General features: G+C 42.6%; 1 protein-coding gene across 1 annotated transcript in view; it reads right to left on the minus strand.

Annotated features, from left to right (window-relative positions):
• The window catches only part of CPNE2 (copine 2), an 83,303-nt gene that overhangs the window by 31,817 nt on the left and 29,429 nt on the right, over positions 1-22,057 (minus strand). The window contains exons 5-13 of the mRNA XM_044659711.1: positions 18,887-18,958; positions 18,338-18,421; positions 17,579-17,668; positions 16,604-16,702; positions 15,731-15,817; positions 11,683-11,742; positions 8,751-8,884; positions 7,854-7,908; positions 2,301-2,352 (exon numbers count right to left, since the gene is read on the minus strand). Of these exons, the coding sequence (XP_044515646.1) occupies positions 2,301-2,352; positions 7,854-7,908; positions 8,751-8,884; positions 11,683-11,742; positions 15,731-15,817; positions 16,604-16,702; positions 17,579-17,668; positions 18,338-18,421; positions 18,887-18,958 (733 nt within the window). The remainder of the gene's footprint in view (positions 1-2,300; positions 2,353-7,853; positions 7,909-8,750; positions 8,885-11,682; positions 11,743-15,730; positions 15,818-16,603; positions 16,703-17,578; positions 17,669-18,337; positions 18,422-18,886; positions 18,959-22,057) is intronic.

Raw genomic sequence — 22,057 nt, forward strand, 5'->3', positions numbered from 1 at the left:
TATGTAAGTGAGGTATAGCTTTCTGAGTGGAACTGCTATAAGGAAGAGAGGATTTGAGCAGGTGAAGCACGGTCTGCAAGGAACAGATGTTGATGCAGGGAAAAGATGCTAGAATGTGAGAGAAGAGGTTGAGGCAATTGACTGGGGTTCGAGCTGGGTCTTTTCTCTGGTTTTGACCTGGAGGGACTGATTGCTTATCCTTGGTGACTGTTTCTACTTTGACTTCCCATCCTACCTGTTACTTGTTGGAGGCTTTGCTGTTGTTAGCTGTATTCACCTGTAATCCTGACCATCTGACCTTCTGATTTGTAAGATCAGGTCTGGTTCCTTTCTGGATCCAGGACTTTTTCCCTTTGCCCTGCCCTGCCTAACTGCCTAAGACCACTTCCTGAAATACCATCAAAAGGGGGGTTGGTTTAGTGTAGCTTTAGCTAGAGTAGGACTGAGGATTTTTTAGGTCAGAGAGGATAGGCTTAGTGTAGGAAATTACTTTGAAGACTTCCTGCGAGGAAACACCTTTAGATCTGGGGTTTAAGTTAGAGAAATAAGCATTAGGGTTACCCAAATTCATTTCCCCTTTCCCGGTTAAAATAAATACAACATCCATCCCTGTTACTGAGTAGTCTGTGTGAGTCATCTCAGAGTCAGGCCCTGCCTACACTGGGCGTGGTTGGCCTTCCCAAACCTGTTCATCTTTGATATTGGCCCTATCTGAACCATCTGGATCCATTCTCTAAACGACCCTCTTACAGAACCCAGCTTCTGTGGTCCACATGGAAAGGACGTTTTGTCCACACCTTGGTCTTTTCAGCAAAGACAGATCACATCAGCATCATCTGATACAAAGGGTAGCAGTAAAACATAAGCTCCTTGAGAGCAAGGGCTGTGTCCCTTTCATAAATGTGTGCCCAGTGCCTAATGATACATAATGAACACCAAATGAATGCTTGCTTAGTTGGTCATTCTTAGTAAGGACTTGACAAATATTTAATGAGTTCAATAAACATTTATTGAGTATCTACCACATATGTAGTACTGCACTTGGTGCTAAAATGAGATGGAAAATAAGATTATTTTTGCTATTCCCCCCGGCCCCTGGCCAAGGTTTCCTGCTTCTTGGAGACCATGGGGTTTTGGAGCCTTGGATAGCTTAGATTCTGGGCGGGCAGATTGGGACAAAACAAGGAAGATGATGAGAGATCCTGAGGGGTAGGTGGAGACAGGGACAGAATGTATTCCTAGTTGGCACCAATCTTTTCAGCTGCCTAGCTGTGCTCATCAAAAGTCCTCACCCCCCTAGTGACAGGAGACACCCAGCGGGCGTTCAGAGCTCTCGAGAGCCCAGACACAATTGTCATTTCTGCCTGAATCACGCCAGACAGAACTGCTCTGTTTGTGACTTCAGAAAACAATGTGGCAGGGGGAAAGAAGGATCAGTACCATCTATGTACACAGTAGTGGTTCAGACAGGAATGAAGCATCAGTGCTGAACCAGGAACCCTGGGTTCTCCTTCAAGCTTTCTCTAACTCATTATGTAACGCTGAGCAAATCGTTTCCTCTCGGTGTTCCTGGGTTACATCTTTGATAAAATGAGAAAGAAGGACAAAATAATTTCCAAGATGAGAAGAATGTGGTGGAGTAGAAAGAATACGGTGCCCAGAATCAAGAGAGAATTAGGTTTAAATCTCATCATTCACTAGCCTTGGGACGACAAGCAAGTAATAACCTCCTTAAGCTTTAGTTTCCGCATCTGTAAAATGGGGCCACTATCTCTAGTACCTTCCTACCTCCTTACCTCATAGGGTTGCTGTGATGATCAAATGGGAGAATGCATGTAGTCAAATGTTCCATAATCCTTAGAGGAATATTTCAGTGTCAGCTACTATTATTCTAAGGTCTCATACATTTTTCTTTCTTTTTTTTTTTTTTTGAGATTTAAATATTTTATTTTTTTAGAAAAATTTTCCATGGTTACATGATTCATGTTTTTACTTCCCCTTTCCCCCCTCTCTTCCCCCCCCCCCATTCTCATACAGTTTTCCATAAGGGTAGGAGCTCTGTGTGTCTGTTCTGTACTGTTTAGCATGGTACCTTGGCATGTAGCAGGCACTTAATAAATGTTTTGAATCTTTAAAATGAGTATTCAATTATTCTATTAATGGGTAAGAAAAGAGACACAAAGAGAAAAAGAGCCTTGTTAAGAGGCAATGAGAAGGGGAGAGAACCAGAAATCCACCCTCCCCAAAAGGAGATTAAGAAATGAAATTGGGGTTAAATTGATCCCATCCCTAGGACTTACCTGAGCAGAAAGGATTGGTGGGGTTGAAGTTGATAGCAAATTCATGAGAAACCTGAAACCCAGAAAAAAAAAATGCTATGATAAAAAAAAATGCTATAATAGTAGCCTCCTCTTCCCTCTCCTTCCCCATTGCCTACACCCCGGTCAACTGGGATGAAGATCCAGCAAGTACCTGGGGATTTGCTCTCTAAGAGGTGGTTTCCGAAGTCCCTGAGAAGGGAGGAACCAGAATTTAACCCCCAAAGGCTCTCCCTTCCAAGTGCCATGGTACCTGGTTCTAAAAGTTTCTTAGCTCCAGTAGAGGTTTGTATGATTTAAACCCAAGCCACTTCTTTTGAAGGGGTTTCCAACCCCAGGCCTTCTCAGGGATCACAGTTATTATCAATCGCCCAAGCAGTGCCGAAGCAAAGGGCTTGCTCCTTGGGCAACAGCCATTCCACAGGTGGTGGCTCAAATATACTCCTCATGCTTTCACAAAGCCCAAGGACAGGGTGTTGGGAGTCATTCCATTTCCCATCCTTTATGGAGATAACTCATAAGCCTTTAAGCACCTACGCAGGGCAAGGAATGGCACTGATACGGAGGAGACAGGGAGAAAGGAAATGGCCAGCAGGAGGGTAAAACTCCTCTGAGGATGCTGGCTTCTCCTAAAAAAGTAAGAAGACAGAGAGTCTAATTCTAACTGAAATATATCTGTGAACTGGGAAAAATAAAAATTCCCGGTGTTCTTTGGGGGGACATTCTCTATTATCTTCATTTCCCTCAATTCATTCCCTCTTTTTCTGGGAAGTCATTTTGTTCATCTCTTTGCCTAACAAGACCAGGAATTCCATGCACACATATAACTCCCAGAGTGAAAGGATCTTTTCTTGGCTGGGAGAGGAAGGCCCAGACCTTAGAAACCTAATCAGATTCTTCTTTGTGTGCTTGTGGGTCACCTGGGAAACTTGATCAAGCTTGTCAAACTTCCCAGCTTCCATGCCAAGCCGATTATGTCCCATGGGGAATTGGAGCTATAATCCTTTGTCCCAGAGTTACTTCCTGCTGACTCTGGACAATCAATGGCTCCATTCACCCCACCCTGGACCAGGGGCCATTTGGTATGTGAGTTATGCAAGTTCTGACTTTTCTAAAGCTCTTAGAAGAGAGAAGGTGGTGTCTTTCCATCCATCTGTACAATGCTTCTGGATATCTATCTGGTCCAGAGTTGTACAGAGGGTGTGGCCAACACAGATCCAGAGTGTAACTGGGTTCCCCATGGTTTTAGAGGTAGGGAAAGGAATTGTGGAAGGGTGGAGCTATCTCGGATTTGGTTAAGGGCCAATTCTCAGATAATGGACAGTCTCTGGATGATAGGTAGAACTATTATCTATCCTTTATGTGCCAATATTTCCTTTCTAATTTAGTCTGAATTTAGGCTAAGGTGAAGCAATTCTCCAGACTAAAGTTAGGGGAAAGGGGAAAATAAAACACTAAGATATTGGTCTAGGATACAACTTTTGTTACAGATATGTCCCCCAAGGGGTTTAATTCATATGAAAAAATTGAGTTGTGGTTTTTTTTTTTATTTTTTTTTATTTTTTTTTTTTTTAAAACCCTTACCTTCCGTCTTGGAGTCAGTACTGTGTATTGGCTCCAAGGCAGAAGAGTGGTAAGGGTAGGCAATGGGGGTCAAGTGACTTGCCCAGGGTCACACAGCTGGGAAGTGTCTGAGGCCAGATTTGAACCTAGGACCTCCCGTCTCTAGGCCTGGCTCTCAATCCACTGAGCTACCCAGCTGCCCCCTGTGGTTTTTGCTGCTGGTTATCTGGCTGCCCATGGGCAGAGGCTAGTTAAGCACCTTGCAATGAGGAAGCCTAGACTATCTGATGACCTCTGAATTTCCTCCTGATTCCAATATTCTGTCTCTTCCAGCCCCAACATTCTATATTCTAAGGGCTGTTTCAACTCAGAAATTCTATGACAATTCTTTTTTTTTTTTCCTTTGAACCCATACCTTCCATCTTAGAATCAATACTGTGATTTGGTTCCAAGGCAGAAGAGCGGAAAGGGCTAGGCAATGGGGGTTAAGAGCCTTGCCCAGGGTCACATAGCTAGGAAGAGCCTAGACCTCTTGACTCTAGGCCTGGCTTTCAATCTGTTAAACCATTAGCTGCCCCTATTCTGTTTGTCCTCATTAGGAGCAACGTTTCTTAAAGATAAGCACTGGGTCTCGCCTCCCATTTCCTCTTGTAGACACTATTACTGTTCAACAAATACTTTGTGAAGGAAGAACTGGCTTTTTGAGAACCTAATTGTCTCTGACCCTTCCCCTTTATACCACTAAGTAATCAGGGCTTAAGAAATTTTGCCTTTTTATTCTCACTTGAATCACTAGGAGGTAGGGACTCTGAAGCTAGAAGGCCTGGGTCTGAAGTCTCAGCTTGCCACTTATATCTATGACCTGACCCTCCTGGGTCTCAATTTCGACATCTTTGAAATGTGGGAGTTGGGCCTCAATGACGTCTGGGGTCTCTTTTAGCTCTAAATCTAGTATCTTTATAATCTTCCAAGGTGTAGTGGGATTTGTGACCTATAGAGTTTCCATCCTGATGAAATTGTGGATCCTTAAAGTGAACAAAGTGCCACTTACAGCCTGGATACCATAAAAGAAATTACTTCAACTCCGTGGACCTTCATTTCTGTTCCTTTTAAATTCATGGGACTGGCCTAGTGGATTCCAAGGCCTCTTTCTGCTCTAGCTCTAGGTCTCGATGAAGGGACCTCAAAGGTCATTTAGTCTAACTGCAATCTGACCTTCATCTCACATTTGAACATTCTCTGCACGTCCAATCCTAATCTAACCGCCACTTGAGAACATCCAGTGGAGTTCTCTACCTCACTGGACAACCCATTCTATTTCTGAAATGGTTCTGAAATGAAGAGGTTCTCTTTTATCCTGATCCAGAATCTAACTCCCACCCATTGGGTCTCAGGCCCTGGAATGAAAAAGAATGAGCCAATTCCCTCTTCTTCATGATAGTCCTGGATGTACTTAATGATAGTGATTGTTTCCCATCTTTCCTCCTGACCCCCAAATCTTCAAGGTTATAGGTTTGTCTCAACTCCTGAACTAGACGTTCCTCAAGGGCAGGGCCTATGTCTCCTTCTTCTGTCTCCCCCCATATCAGCCTTGTACAGGGCAGGACACAAAGCAAGTGCTCAGGAAAGACACATGGATTTGATATTTTGTCAGTGGACAAAATGACAAAGAACCCTGCTGAGGATGCTAACCCCCCTCCTTCTCTTTTCCCCGGCTTTTGGGGGCCCTGCAGCTCACAGGGCTCTTTGCCTTGCAAGATGTTCATTGACATTTCCAATGAGACTTTTGTGTGCTAAAAAACATCTTAATCAGCTCAGTTCTTTGAAAGCATGGGGTGGTAGCCTAGCAACCAGCACATCCTGAGCTGCCAGCATGATTTGTGTGGCTCTTATCTTCAGATGATCATTGTGGGCTGAGCTCTGCAATAACTGTAGTCTGGTTTTTGTCACTGGAGACTGATGGATCCCAACACTGGCATCCCTCGGACAAGTGAGTTAAGGCTCAGTGACCATCCTCTCCTACACACACACACACACACACACACACACACACACACACACACACGTATGTCTCAGGTAGAAAAGAAATTGGGGGTTCAGGAAGAGGGGATGCCCACTCCCTGGAGTAATATAGGAAAGCCTCTTTCCCAGCGCCAGGGAAAAGAGATTCTCTATCTGGAAATAGTTGGGGAACTCGAGGATAGAAAAGACAGATGACTGGTTCAGAAAAAGAACAAATGTCTAACCCTTTCACTTGAAGCCTGGGAAAGGAGTCTAGGAGCTTTGTTCCCAGTCTACATGTTGGTGTTGGGCTCAAAAATACTGCCACAGATGACAATACATGTTTAACCCAGATCTTGCCAGCTCTGGAAGAGGGAATGAAAGGGATGGAGACAGACAAGTTTAATACATAACTTTGGAAAACTTATGTGGAAATTTGTCATTTCATGTAATTGATAAAAAACAATTAAATAAAATAAATAAAAATGCCATGGGGGTAACTAGATGGCTCAGTGGATAAAGAGCCAGGCCTGGAGATAGGCAGTCCTGGATTCAAATCTGGCCTCAGACACTTCCCAGCTGTGTGACCCTGGGCAAGTCTCTTAACTCTAATTGTTTAGCCCTTACATCTCTTCTGCCTTGGAACCAATACAGAGTATTGATTCCAAGAGAGAAGGTTAGGGTTTAAAAAAACTACTACTGCCAGAGGCAAGGGGGTGGTGGTGAACTTGCTTAAGGAAGCTTTCTGCCTCCTGCCAGCTGGGCAAGCTGACATACTGCTCCTTTCTGCCAATGCATTCCAGAGCTGCCACTCAGAGAACAGTCCAAAGCTGCCAGTTTCCTATCCATTATAAGGTCCTCAAGTACTATGTAGGTAGAATATACCCCAATACCCCATCGCTTAGATTTCAAATAATAGCCCTTTAGCTATTTAAAGACAAGGACTGAATGCCAACTCTATGTCTTCTTTCCCTCAGGTGTGTATCAATTCTTTTCAAATATAATGAAATCCTCTTAAGGAAAAGGATTGGTATCCCTCTTCAGTATCCTCCATAGCATCTAGCACAGGGTTAGGCACATATTAAGTGTTCATGAAAGACTGATTTTCTGATTAGTCAAGTGAAAAAGGCCAATGATGTCACCCACCCTACTCAATAAATTCCAGTGGCTTCCCATCACCCCTAAGATCAAATACAAAATGCTCTGTTTAGCATTCAAAGTCCTTCATAAACTGGCTCTCTCTTTCCTTTCTGACCTTCTTACTTCTTACTCCTTGATCCAAATTCCTCCTCTAGTGACATTGACCTTCTGGCTAGTCCTTGCACAAGACGTTCTATCTCTCAGAGCAGGCATTTTCCTTGGCTGTCCCCCATGCCTGGAATGCTTTTCTTTCTCAACTCCACCTCCCAACTTCCCTATCTTCCTTTAAGTCCCAACCAAAATCCTATCTTCAATAGGAAGTCTTTCCCCAAACTTTTTGATTCTAGTGCCTTTCCTCTGTTAATTATTTCCTATTTATCCTGTATTTCACTTGCTTATACATATTCCTTTGTAGTTGCCTTCTCCTTTAAGCATCCTGAGAGCAAGGATTGTCTTTTGCTTCTTTTCTTACCCCAGTGCTTAGTACAGTGCCTGGCATGTAGTAGGTGCTTAATAAATGCTGATTGATTAAAATAGAAGAAGCTGCCTGCAGATGGAGAGGTCAAAGCCATAGGGACTTGTCAACCTAGGAACAAAGAGATGTCCAGGAAAATGTTCATTGAATCATTCTCTAGAGCTGGAAGGGACACAGAGGCGATCTAAACCATTCCCTCCCGATTTTCCAGAGGAAGAAACTGATGCTTAAGGAGATTAAAGAGAATTGTTTCAAGTAATTCAAGTAGTAAACATCAGAGCTCAGCTGGTTCCAAAGCCAGCTCTGTCAATAGTATAACATCAATACCAGAAAATACACACGTGATTTGTCCTTACCTTCCAGTCTGGGGGTAACTGGGCGCCAAATCCCAAAGCCGGGAACATTTTGTCCCTAAACAGCCAAAGAGAATGAGATGATCCTATGAAATACAATCTAGGTAAAATGGGGGTGGAGGAAGAAGAGAGAATTGGGGAGGGAGAATCATTGAATAGTTTCATTCACATTTCACTGCTTCGGGCCTGATTTCTCATGGAGACACAAAGCATTGGAAGGAGCTCCAGGTCAGAAATGGCAGCCAGGGTGAAGAGGCTCTCCTGAGCTTCTGCAGAGTAGTACCATCCTAGATTATGGAGGGAGCTGAGCCCTGAATTTACCCCAAGGCAATGCTGGGAGGATAGTGATTCTATGAGTCAGAAGAAACAGAACTGGTCTGTGTTGGGCTCCTACCATGCCCCCTTGTTGCCAAAGCACAAAAAAGTAGCCATCGTTAGCTCCTAAGCTCCAACTTTCTGCCCTCTAAGCTTCTCTGGCCCAGGATTCTTCAGATTCCCTCCTTCAGTCAGAAAACTCAGGGGGAAATACTCATCACAAACATTTATTATACCTATACTATCATCTACACTCTCCAAAGCCCTTAACAGTTGATGAAGCCATGGTCTCAGCTGATTAACATAACCAGCCCTTCCTCATTTTATTTTGAGAACAAGAGGGATAAGTGACTTGGCAGGGTGATCTTCAGGAGTCAGAACTTGAATACAGGTCCCTAACTTCCAAGCTCCAGGCACTTCTCAATATGCCACAGTGCCAATCCATTGCAAGCATTTTGCTGAGTACCAGCCTTATACTCAGTACCTTAGATACAAAGAAAGAGAATCTATGTGATAGGAAGTGCCTCGAAGGGATGTGCCCATCCTGTGGGGCAGGTAGATGCAGGGTGAAGGGACCTAACTCACGTGTCATAATCCTGAATGATCTGTCCAACAGCCCAGATGGCAGACAGATACTCATTGGTGCCCATGGGGTTGATATAGTGCAAAGAGGAGGGATCTCGGGGGTTCCCATTGGAGGCTGTGAAGTCTATCCCAACCTACAAGGAAGGAAAAGTAAGGAGAAAGAGTTGGCAGGTCTGGAGGTCTCTTCTGAATCCCTCTTCTCCCAACCCAAACAACACCCTCCAGCCTCAGAGAAAAAAAGAAACAGATAGAGAAATTAAGGCTCAGCAAAGGAAAGCGACTTGTCCAAATTAACACTGCCAATCAGTGGGAGATCTAGGACAAGACTAGTTCTTCTGACTCTCGGGCCCTCGTCTCAGATTGATCTTTTTCATGACTTGAATGGGCGTGATAGCTTTCCTCTTAGAATATAAGCAAACCCCTCAAGTGTTCTGATCAGGTTATTCTTCACTCGTTACCTCTACCCAAAATTTACAGAAAGAAGTCCAAATTCCTCAGCTTAGTAGTCAAGGCCCTGGGTAATCTGACCCTGGACCCCACCTCTCCAGCCTTTTCTTCCACTGTGGCCCTTCCTTCATATCTTCTCAGCTCCAACGGCACTTGTCTCCCCAGGAGACTTTTGACTCTTCTTAAATCATAATTTTTGCTTAAGGGACTGTTCCACTGTGGAATTTCCTTACCTTCTCCCTCAACAACTCTCAATGTCCTATTCATTTTCTAAGGCTCAGCACAAGTCCTACATCTTCCAGAGAACCCTGTCTTGCCCTCTCTAGTCCATAGCAATCATTGCACCTCTGAACTCTTTCCTGCATCCCTTAGAGTCTGTACCCTTTATTGAGCACTTGGCACATCCCACCCGATATTAATTGATCTTGCCTCATGTATTTCTTTACAACTAAAAACTAACACTTTTGAAGACAAGGACTATATTTTAGATTGTTTTGTATCCTTCCCAATGCCTGGCACAGTGCTAGGCACAAGGTTTAGCTTGACAGCTGCTTGCTGACTTAATGTCTAGCACAGAAGCACACTAGCCCAAGAGTCTGGAGAACTAGTCCAGTCATAGATCTTCCACTGAATTGGCTGTGTTAATTTGGCCAAGTCGCTTTCCTTTGCTGAGCCTTGATTTCCCCATTATAAAATGAGAGCTTTAGACTAGATGATTCCTTTCCATCTTAGACATTTTGGAATCTAGGGGTTGATTAGGGTATGCTTGCCTCTGTCAAAGTCCCTTGGGGGACCACCCCCAGGACATAGTACTATGGTGAAAGGATCACAGAACTGGAAGGGACATTACCCTGAGTCAAAGCCACTGGAAAGAATCAAGGTGGACAAGTTTGTTTTCCTCCAAGTAAGAATGTCAGTCTTCCAAAGGTAAAAGATGGAGACAGGGAAAGTAGTCCAAAAGATGCTTCCTAAGAATGTATCTAATGGGACCTGGGTTCAAATCTGGCCTCTAGGGGGCAGCTGGGTGGCTCAGGTGATTGAGAGCCAAGTCTAGAAATGGGAGGTCCTGGGTTCAAATCTGACCTCAGATATTTCCCAGCTGGGTGACCCTGGGCAAGTCACTTAACCCCCTTTGCCTAGCCCTTACTGCTCTTCTACATAGTATTGGTTCCAAGGCAGAAGGTAAGGGTTAAAAAAAAAAGTGAGTATCTAATGGCCTGAGGTAGGAGTGGAGGTAGCTAGCTTGAAAACTATCTATTGAGTACCTCCTCTATGCTAGGCACTGATGGGGGACGTGGAATCCAAGCAGGCATATGAGACAGTCCCTATCTACCCTGTAAGGAGCTCATCATCTGTACATAAGATACAACTGAGTGCGTCTGGCCTTCCTTCTTACCTTCAGCCTCTGAAGACCATCAAGCCAGTCTGCCACGATCTCCCTACTTCCCAAGGGCCTCTATCCAAACTAGCCCCTCTACCCTGAGGCCTCCTTACATAGCACTTAAAGAGAATATAATAAAAAAACCGTCCTCTACTCCATTCCAGTTTCCATGGCAACTCTTCCCTCCATTCCCCTCTCTCTCCTTTTCCTTTATGACAAGAAAATAAAATAGGGACTGAAATACTGTGGCATCCTCTCTGCTCCCTTTCTCTAGCTTGTCTCCCTTGGTGCTGGGGTAGGGGGCGGGAGGGAAAGTTAAAGGGTTCAAAGTAAAACATCCAATTTCAGACATAGCCAATGCTTTGATGAATTTGGCATCACTAATACTTGTTACTGACCAAGACTTCTATTTGAGTTGGTGGAAAATGAGAGAGAACAAAAAAGAAAAAAGATAAAAAGAAAATAGTATCAATGAAAAATTTAAAAAAAAACAGAGAGCAAAAACAGGACAGTGTTACTACTTTATTTTTTATACCTAATGTATATCTAAAAACCCCACTAACTATACTTTTGAAAAGCTGTTTCAATAATTCTCCCTTATATGCTGAGATATTCTTCCCCCCCCCCCCCAAATCCTTACCTTCTATCTTAGAATTATTACTGTGTCTTGGTTCCAAGGTAGAAGAGTGGTAAGGGCTAGGTGATGATGGGGGTTAAGTGACTTGCTCAGGGTCACACAGCTAGGAAATGTCTGAGGTCACATATGAGCCCAGGACCTCCTGTCTCTAGGTCTACCTCTCAATCCACTGAACTTCTATTAAGTTTTCGACCATCACAGGGTGCCTTGAAAATGATGATTTAAAGAAACTGCTGGCATCCAATTCCCAACTTCAGGCTGCCTTCATTTTAGTGAAGTTTCTTCCACCTAACCCATTCAGGTTTATAAGAAACCAATGCTCTGTCTCCACTCTACATTTCCCAACTGGGGTAGGACCTTGGACCTAACTCAACCCCAATAAATTTGGATCTTTTCTTGACAATATTCTAAATTTCTGGGACTTTGTGTGACTTGGAAAGAACAAAAGAACAATCAGAAATCCTTACAGTAAACATAAGTTGGCATCCTCCAAGAATGTAGTCAAGGAAAGAATAGTCCCGGGTTATCTGAAAGGGAAAAAATTAGTAAATTAACTACTCCCCACAAGCATCCTAAATTCCCACTCCTTTAGTTCCCATGATTTACCCCTTTATTCCATTTCAGCTATACAGATATGGCCGCCATAAAAACCCTTCATCTTGCCACCAAGAACACCAAGTGTTCTTTTGTTTATGAACTCCAAAATTCCTTTGATCAATTATTTTTCATTTGTGTCCAAATCTTTGTGACCCCGTTTGGGGTTTTCTCCCAAGATAGTGAAGTGGTTCACCATTTCCTTTTCCAGCTCATTTTACAAATGAGGAAACTGAGGGAAATGGGGTTAAAAGTGACTTGCCAGGGTCACGCAGCTAGTAAAGTATCTGAGACCAGATCTGAACTTAGGAAGGTCTTCTTGGGTCCAGCACTCCAATCACTGTGCCATCTAGCCACTCCTTTATCTGATCATAAAATTCTTTTATCCAACCATAAATTTTTATCATCCCAGGAACCTCAACCCTATCCTTTGTACTTAAGAGTGGCCTCCCATCCCTCCACTCCTTATTTCTTTCCTAGACGGTCATCCCTGTTCTGGTCCTATTCCTCTCTTTTTTCCTACATTGAAGCCTTGATCCTAGCCCATTCCATCTTTTCCAACAATTCCACTCTCATTAATCTTCAGTCTCTTCCTATATGCTGGCTAATCAATGTGGGGGTTAATTGACTTGCTTAGAGTCACTCGGCTAGGAAATATCTGAGGTCAAATTTGAATCCAGGTGCAACTAAAAAGCTCATATCACTTCCATCCTTAAAAACGCTCATTTGATCCTACCATTCCTGGTAACTCTCATGTTTGCTCATCTCTCCTCCTCTTCTCAGGTACTATCTAGACTCAAATGTCTCCACTTCCTCTCCTCTCATTCTCATAAACCTGCAGTCTTGACTTCTGGCCTCATCATAAGGCTGAAACTGCCTCTAAAGTCAATAATGATATCTCTCTCTCTCTCTCTCTCTCTCTCTCTCTCTCTCCCATTATTTTCTGTCTTAGTATCAATTCTAAGACAGAAGAGGAACTAAGGGCTAAGCAATGGGGGTTGTGACTTGCACAGGGTCACACAGCCAGGAAGTATCTCAGGTCAAATTTGAACCCAGGTCCTTCTGACTCTAGGCTGCACTCTAGCCATTATGATACCTAGCTGTCCAAAAAAAAAAAAAAAGATTTCTTTCTTTGAAACCCTTACCTTCAGTCTTAGAATCAATACTATGTATTGGTTCTAAGGCAGAAGAGCAGTTAGGGCTAGGCAATGGGGGTTAAGTGACTTGCCTAGGGACACACAGCTAGGAAGTGTCTGAGGCCAGATTTGAACCCAGGACCTCTTGTCTCTAGATGTGGCTCTCAATCCACTGAACCACCCAGCTGCCCCCTTTGCATATATTTAGAGAGCAACTGCTACCCTGGTTGGAGTACTGAGCCTAGACTCAGGAAGACTCATCTTCCTGAGTTCTAATCTGGCCCTAGACACTTACTAGCTGGTGATGCTGGGTAAGTCACTTAACTCTGTTTGCTTTAGTTTCCTCATCTGTAAAATGAGCTGGAGAAGGAAATGGCAAGCCATTCCAATACTGTTGGAACTCCAAACAGGGTCATGAAGAGATGGACACAACTGAAAGGTTTAATGTATATTTTGTATATACATTTTAATTTTTTTTTTTATTTTAAACCCTTAACTTCTGTGTATTGACTCATAGGTGGAAGAGTGGTAAGGGTGGGCAATGGGGGTCAAGTGACTTGCCCAGGGTCACACAGCTGGGAAGTGTCTGAGGCCGGATTTGAACCTAGGACCTCCTGTATCTAGGCCTGACTCTCAATCCACTGAGCTACCCAGCTGCCCCTTGTATATACATTTTAATTGTTCACATGTTGTCTCCTCCTTGAGGGCAGGGGCCATGTTTTGTCTTACTTGTATCCTTTAGTGCTTAGCGCAGTTCCTGGCACACAGTAAGTGCTAATAGTTGCTTGTTGACTGATTGACTGGCTGAATGGGTATAGAGACCCATATTCTAGGTCTACTCAGTTTTGTCATATATTCAGGGGAGTTGTTTTATGTTTGTGGGAAGCAACAAATGAGATTCCTCTGGTTACAGAAAGAGGAGAGTTCGGTTACTGACCATAAGCAAACATGACACCATTAGCAGAGATTCAGGAAGGGAAGAGAAAGGGCTGGCAGGGAAGGGAAGGAAAGAAAGGGGGAAAAGAAGAAAGCACTAAAGGATACAAGTAAGACAAAACATGGCCTCTGCCCTCAAGGAGACAACATGTGAACAAGAAAAGGAGGCGAAAGAGGAGGGGAAAAGAAGGGAGAAGAGATAGGTTTTTAGAGCTGTATCAGCTAAACTTGAAGCTGGAAGTGATAAATACCACAGCTGTAATTAAGGAGTAAGTCTAGCAGAGGAACAGCTTGGAAGCAGAGAATCAGAAAAGTCACTCAGAGCATCACTGATGGCTCAGTAGATAGAGAGCCAGGCCTGGAGATAGGAGGTCCTGTGTTCAGATGTGGCCTCAGATACTTCCTAGCTGTGTGACCCTGGGCAAGCCATTTGACCCTCACTGGCTAGCCCTTACTGCTCTTTTGCCTTGGAGCCAATACTTAGTATGGATTCTAAGACAGAAGGCAAGGGTTAAAAAAAATACTTATATTTCCTTCTAATGACAAGCTACTGTAACATCACCTCCTAGATCTAGAGCTGGTATGGACTTCAGAAGGGAAAGAATCCAACCCACTTATCTCATAAATGAAGAAACTTGAGTCTAATACACAGATATTGGTACCAGAGGCAGGATTTGAAACTATGTCCTCTAACTCAGATCAAAGTTTCTATTATCCACTCATGTTCTTTTGACTTATTTACCATTTATGAAAAGGCCAACTTCAAAGGTGAAGGTTTTTAAAAAATGAAAAAGGCTCCAAAGTTTATAGTTCCAGAGTGTTGACTTATCCAGAGCAAATGGATTTTCCTCACTCATATGGTGAAAAATATCATTATTATGAACTTTATGTAAATAGAAACATATCAGTGGAAGCTCAGAAAAGCTAAAGCAATGAGTAGGGAAATTATATTCTCCCACAAGATGATTAAACCATAGGATCTTGAGAGAGTTTGAGTGTAACCAAATAGTGATGGTCCTTTTCTGGGAACCCAGACCTACTGCTGAGACTAAGTTGGTAACTCAGAGAGTAAACGTCCACATTACTTGTGCAAGTAATGATTCCATGTCCCCATTATATAAGTGAAATCTCACCATAATAAGTTCTATTAAAACCTAATTTTCTAGATAACAAAGAGGTTCTTCAAGACCCAGCCAAAGGTCCACTTATTAGAAACATCGAAATTGGAAGACCTTAGTCCATGTTCTTTCACTGACTTATAACACTAGGCATATTTGTTTCTCTCTTTGAGGTTCAGTTTCTCTACCAATAAAGTCAGGCTAGTAATTCCTCTCTTGCTTCTCTTAGTCTGTTTGGACGATCAAACAAGGCCATGTTTGGAAAATGAAATACTCAATGAATTCAGTGTTAGTGATGTTTCTTCCCTATATTGCATCATTGCCCCTCAGAGGGGGTACAGGCAGACCCTAGTCCTAAAGAGTCTCCTCTAGCCTGGCCATGATTCTAAGTCAGCATCCTCTACTATGAGTAGTATCTCTCTGGACACTCTGGGTGGCTCCACCTCAAAAACTCCTGAACACTCAATAATCCAAAGCCTCCTCTCCAGCTAGTAGATGATTTAGTGGAATCTAGACCCTTCTTCCACAACTAGATCACACTTACCCTTCTATTCCCAGAAAAATGGGGGCTCTCTCCATGAACCTACCCTTCTATCCCCAGAAAGCTGGGTCTTAGAACTAGCCATAGAACTAGACTCCTTGGCAACTTGAACCCATATCAGATCCAAAATGTTCTGTCCTTCCCTCCAACTCCCACCCCCCACCAAAAATCCAGAAACCCATTTCCCTACCTTACAAGAGCGGATAATGATGATGCCTGAGTTCTTGTAGTTCTTCTTCTTCTTTTGTTTCTTAGGGTTGATACATTCTACTTCTACCTGGGAATGAAGCAAAAGAAATGAGGTAAAGGTAGGGCTAGATTAATCCCATCTAGGACCTCAGCCTCAACAATTGAGGGAGTTGGTCTCTGTGACTTCTCTCCTGCCAGGTCCCCACATGAACTTCTAACAAGATGCTTCTAAGAAAATTCATTGGCCTTCTAAAATAGACCTCTCCCCCATCACATTTACTTCCTAGACCATTTGTTCTCTCACATTATTCCCCTTATCTAAAATGCCTTCTCCTTTTATCTCTCCCTACCTGAATCCTTCTTATCTACACACTTCTAAGAGTTGTATCAAGCTGGCATTGGCCAAAAGTTTCCATGAGTCAGGTACTTGGTCCTCATAACTCATTCTTTATCGCTCCCAATAATGAGGATACTTAAGCATTCTTGTCCATTTGGCAAATGCTAGATGTCTCTTCCCATAGATATAATCACCAACCCTTGGGAATGGTATGTGTAGCTGTGTGGGGGTGGTGTTTCCTTTCCCTGAGTTGGCTGGAGTTCTTCCCAAAACGCTGGGTCATTGAGCTTCATGTCTGGTTGGGGGTTGGTGAGATTGTTCTCTTTCCAAGAAGAAAGAGCTCACAGGCACTGGCAGAATGCTTTATTCCTATATGCTCCACACATTTGTTGATGACTGTGTTAAAAGTATAGGGCATCTTTCCCTTAGTCCCCTGAGAAATAACTCCCACTAACTTTCTGAGGGAGCTCTCCTCTGCCCATCTAAATAAGATAAAACTATTGTCACACATGCCCAAGTCCCTTTACCCCATCTCACCGGAAGACCATCTTGAGCCTCACACATCTTCACCACAGAAGTTTGGAATTCACCGATGAAGTCATGGCCGCCATCATTATCATAGTCATAGCACATCACCTGAGAGATGACGGTGGGTAAGTTCATCCCAGAAAAGATCCCTCCAAAACCTCCCTCAAGCTCTCTCTTAGACAATAGTGACAACTCCCTATCCCTAGGGTCCTGGGGCAGTTACTGCGCCAACTCATATATACTTTGAACTCTTCTTGAAAGTCTAAAATCATGCCAAGTGCTTTCCTGTCCCCCATCCCCAACCCACCTGTTGTTCATCTTGCCTCATTTAAGCTGACCCTAAACTGCCTATCTCTTCCAGAAAAACTTCTAAGATTAATTATTACTTGTAGTTTGCAGATGAGGGAACAAAGACTTGGAAAGGTAAATAGATCAAACTAGAGCTGGGATAAGCAACTGTCTATAACAATTTTTTTTTACCAGTTCAAAAAATTGTTGATACCCAACAAGGTCTTATTTTGTAAAATGGATACATTTTGAAAAGGATGTCTCCTCCTTTTCCCTGCTCTTCCCGTCTCTCAGACTCATGCCTACACCCCCTGAGATTGAGAGGCCTTTCATCCAAAAATTGGGTGGGGCAGCTATAGTAGAGAATTTAGAGATTTCCTACCAGTTTTCAGTAGAGGATGGGTTGAGAGATACTACCTACAGCACACTGCCCTCTGCCTTAAAACTCTGAGCAGGAGATAGAGTGGATCTTGCTTAATGAAGTGCTCAGTATAGAAGTCACCCATAGACTAAGGTTTAAGTTTAAGGCTGATCATGGCCACTGAATTTTATGTGTGCCCTCTGAAGTTCAGGACTCCTGGAAGAGAGGGAAAACCCAGCTAGAAAGTCACTTCCCCTCCCCAAGAAGACAACTGGATCAACTGGACAAGGTATGGAAGGGACACAAGATAGACACTAAAAAAGACTTGAGCTTACCTGAATAGGCTTCTCCAAGTCTCCATCACAAAGCGATACCAAAGGCACAGTAAATGGTTTCCACACAGGATCCAGAGTGTACTTTATTACCTTTAGTAAGGAAGGGAAGAAATCTATCTTCTAGTCCCTTGCCAGGGAAGGGAAGGAGAAGAATCAGGTGTATTCCTGAGCTACACCTGCCCTAGCTAAGTATGGGAAGATTAGCAAGAAAGGGAGCAGACTTTAAGAAACAGATGTATGATGTACTCAGTTCCTAATATCTGCAGGCTTAGCTAGGTGGTGAAGTGGATAGAGCTCTGAGCCTAGAGTCAGAAAGACCAACCTCAGATACTTACTACCTGTGTAACCTTGGGCAAGTTACTTAACTCTGCCTCATCTTCCTCATCTTGTAAAATGAGCTAGAAAAGGAAATGGCAAACCACTCTAGGAGCTTTGTCAAGAAAACCCCCAACGGGGTCAGGAAGAGACAGACACAAAGTGATTGAGCAGCAACAATAACAGACTCTGGGGAAGGAGAATAGAAGGGAATAGAAATAAGGCAAGACCTGAGGGAAGTTATCCTTCACTGCCTGGTTTGCTGACCCTACTCTTGACTTATAGAATCACAGAGCTACGAGGACACTGAAAAGATAATCTAGTCCAACCTCTTAATTTTACAGAAGTGAAAACTGAGGGGCAGATAGGAGATATAATTTTCCCAAGGTCACATAGTGAGATAGTGGTAGATAGGTTTATATGCTCCATGCCAGTGTCACTCACCTCTGTCCGGTGAACAAGCATCCATTTGCCATCATCTCCTGGCTTATAAAACTCTAGAAATGGATCTGATTTCCCAAAGAGGTCCTATAGGGAGAAAGGACATAGGTTACTGATTCTATGCCACAATCATTTGGATTCTCTGTGGCTGATGGGAATAGACTAGGAATCAAACTGGAAAACCCCAAGAGCACCTGGACTATGGCATGGGAAATTTTTACTCTTTGGAAATTCCTTTCTTCCAGAGGCATCAGAAGTGACAGGTGACTGGATTCTCTTTGTCCAAGAGATGTCAAGATCACGAGAAAAAGAATGACCCAAGTCTGGACTAGGGATAGATGGTTAAATTTTTCTTTTTTAGTGAAGTGAAGACTTTTTCTGACCATAGCCCGAGCCCTTAGCCATTTCCCTGAGTACATTTCTTCTGGCCATAGATCTAGTCTGCTTAGGAAAGGGACTTTGAATTTTCAGGATCTGGGATGAATAGCATACTATGGCCCATACATACAAAGAGTCCCCCAAAAAAGTTTTCCCCATGAAGTCTCCTCATACCTTCTTGTCCAGTTTCCTGCCAGCCATGCTCAGAGTGATGACTCGGTTGTCAGAAAGTTCCTGGGCAGTGATCTATGAAGCAGATGAGACAGGAAAGGGTTATAATGAGAGTCTGATCCTTCTCCTGACCCAGACCCATGCAAGGTTATAGGAAGACTGGGATGTTAGAAAGCTGAAGCCATGGGCATAGTGTCCTGAGAAAGAAAGTTTAAGTAAACCTAACTGGACTCAGCATGGGAAGAATGAGCTAGAAACAGAGAAGGAAGGGGAAGGTAATAGCAAAAAAAAAGAACCAAAACCAGAGATATCCTTGTACAGAAAAGATAAAACACTGCAGAGGTAGTAGATTTTCCATTTTTCTTCAGACTGGGTTTCCCCTATTTCACATAGACCATAATTGTCGGGCTGGTTCACCCTCCTTCTGCAGCCTCAAGGCCTCCCTCCTCTCAGGGCTCACTCTATCAGGGTCCTTCTTAGGACATCTCATTGGCTCTATGGAGCTCACAATACAATAGCCTCAACTTCCCAGTAGCAGGCATTATGGACATGCACCACCATGCCCAGTAGTCCCTGGTATATTAAAACCCAGATGTCAGTCAGCTATGGTACCTACCCTGTTTGAACAAAATAGGAAATTTTACTCTCTGGCCCTAGAGAACACGCCCAAATCCATCTTCCTCGCTCATATTTGTGGAACACTCATTAGAGAAGGCAGAGGGCTTTTTGTGGTAGCAATAAAGTATATGCCCATCAAATGGACAATGACTGAACAAATAATGCTACCTGAATATAATGGAATATAACTGTACAATAAGAAATGATGAATATTAATAATATGGAAAGGCATAAGAAGACAAATGAACTGATGCAAAGTTAAATAAGAACCATAAAAGCAATATACAAAATGAATACAATAATATAATTGAAAGAAAAAAGAAACTAAAAGCTAACTAAACATAATGAACTTCATTGTAAAGAATAGATGAGGAAAAAAAAACCAAGCCCTTTCTTCTTTGGAAAGGTGAGATACTATAGGTGTGGCACATTGCATAGGACATACTACCAAGGCTGAGTTGGTGCTTGGATAGTTAGAGAGAACTGTTTTCCTCCTTTTTTATTCATTTTTTTCTTTTTTAACAAGGGATGACTCTGAGGAGGATAAAGTATATATTTAGAATTTGAGGTGATATAAAAACAAAAGATAGCAATAAAAATAAGTTAAAATTAAAAACCAAACAACAACAGTAAGAAAGTATCATGCTCTAAAGGAAAGAGCTTGGAATCAGGAGACCTAGATTGAATTCCTAGCTGACATTTACTAGTTTTTTGTCTGAGCAAAGCACATCCTTTCTTTGATTCTGTTTCCACATCTATAAAATGGATACAATACTTGCACCACACCTAACAAATAAGGCTGTTGTAAGGAAAGAACTTGGTAAGCCTCAAAACACTAGAACTGTGGGCAATAACTGCTTTCATTATTCTTTTTTGATAATTTGTGTTGGTCCTCGTGAAAAATACAAAGAAGAATATGACATGGTCTCAACTCTCAAGGACCTTCCAGTCTAGTATGACACAAAGATAACTAACAATATCAGACTGGATGAGTCAAAAAGAGAAGGGGTACACAGAGAGTAGGCTGTGACAATTCAAGTAAGTGAAAGGGATCATTACCTAAGACCACTTAGATCCATAGACCTAAAGTGGTGGGAGGATGTTTCACAGAAGAGGTGGGTCTTGAGCTGAACCTTAAAGGACAGAGATTATTATTATCTGAGAAGAAGGGGGGAGGGAGTATTTATTTTATTTATCTCAAGAGATTGTTATAAGGATGGGGCTTTATAAAATATCAATATTAAGATCTAACCATCTATGAATGGGAAAGATTTGAGTTAGTCAAAATTCGGCAAATTAATGTTTTCTGCAGTAAATTTTTTTTCTTTTTAAATCATATTTTCTGTCTTAGCATCAATTCTAAGAGAAAAGAGCAAGGGGCAACTGGGTAGCTCAGTGGAGTGAGAGTCAGGCCTAGAGACAGGAGGTCCTAGGTTCAAATCTGGCCTCAGACACTTCCCAGCTGTGTGACCCTGGGCAAGTCACTTGACCCCCATTGCCCACCCTTACCACTCTTCCACCTATAAGACAATACACTAAAATTAAGGGTTAAAAAAAAAAAGTAAAAAAAAAAAGAAAGAAAGAAAAGAGCAGCAAGGACTTGCCCAGGGTAACAGAGTTAGGAAATATCTAAGGTCATATTTGAAACCAGGTCCATATGACTCCAGGCTTCATGTTCTACCCACTGTGCAACCCAGCAGTCCCCAAAGGTAAATTTCCAAGAAAAGTTGTAATGTCTTATCATCATATTCCTCTATTCAAAAATGAACAGTGGTTACCTATTGCCTAAAGGACAACATACAGGCTTCTTAGCAAAGCCTTTAAAAGTTCCTTCACAGCCTGGTACTGTGCAACCTTTCTGGTCTTCTAACCATTTTCTTTTGTGTATTTTATGTATCTATCACAAACCTTTTTTCATTTCTGTTTAAACTTCCCACAGAAACCCCTGCCCCACTCTCTTGGCTGAGAAATAATTTCACCAAGAATTTTCTTTTCCTCCCTCCTCACCTCATATCATTCAGACATATTGTCCGATTATCTCTTCCCTTCTCCAGGTCTCAGATAAAGAGGTAGCACTTCTCCCCCTCAAGACAAACCCCCTCTACATGAACCTTTGATCTTATCCTCTGTGTTTTTTCCATCAGACTGATCCCATAATCACCCCTACTCTCTCTCTAAACTTCAAGTTCTCCCAGTTACTGATTCTCTCTCTGCAGCCTATAAACACTCCCAAGTCTTCTCTATCTTTACATTAAAAAAAATAAAAACAATCTTAAATGAAAATAATAATAAAAACAAAATTGATCCAAGTATCCCTTCGAGCTATCATTCTTTACCTCTCCTCCCCTTCTCAGCTAAACTCTTAAGAGAAAGTTATCTATATCAGGTCCCTTTACTTTTCCTACTTGCTTTTGAACCCTCTGCGATCTCGCTTTTGACATCATTCAACTGAAACTGCTTTCTCCAAATAATCTAAAATAATAACAAAAACAATGATCTCAACTGCAAATTATAATGGCTATTTTTTAGTCCTCTTTACCTCTCTGCATCCTCTGG

The sequence above is a fragment of the Gracilinanus agilis genome, chromosome 2 (genome assembly GCF_016433145.1).
Source record: "Gracilinanus agilis isolate LMUSP501 chromosome 2, AgileGrace, whole genome shotgun sequence".
NCBI classification, from domain to species: Eukaryota; Metazoa; Chordata; class Mammalia; order Didelphimorphia; family Didelphidae; genus Gracilinanus; species Gracilinanus agilis.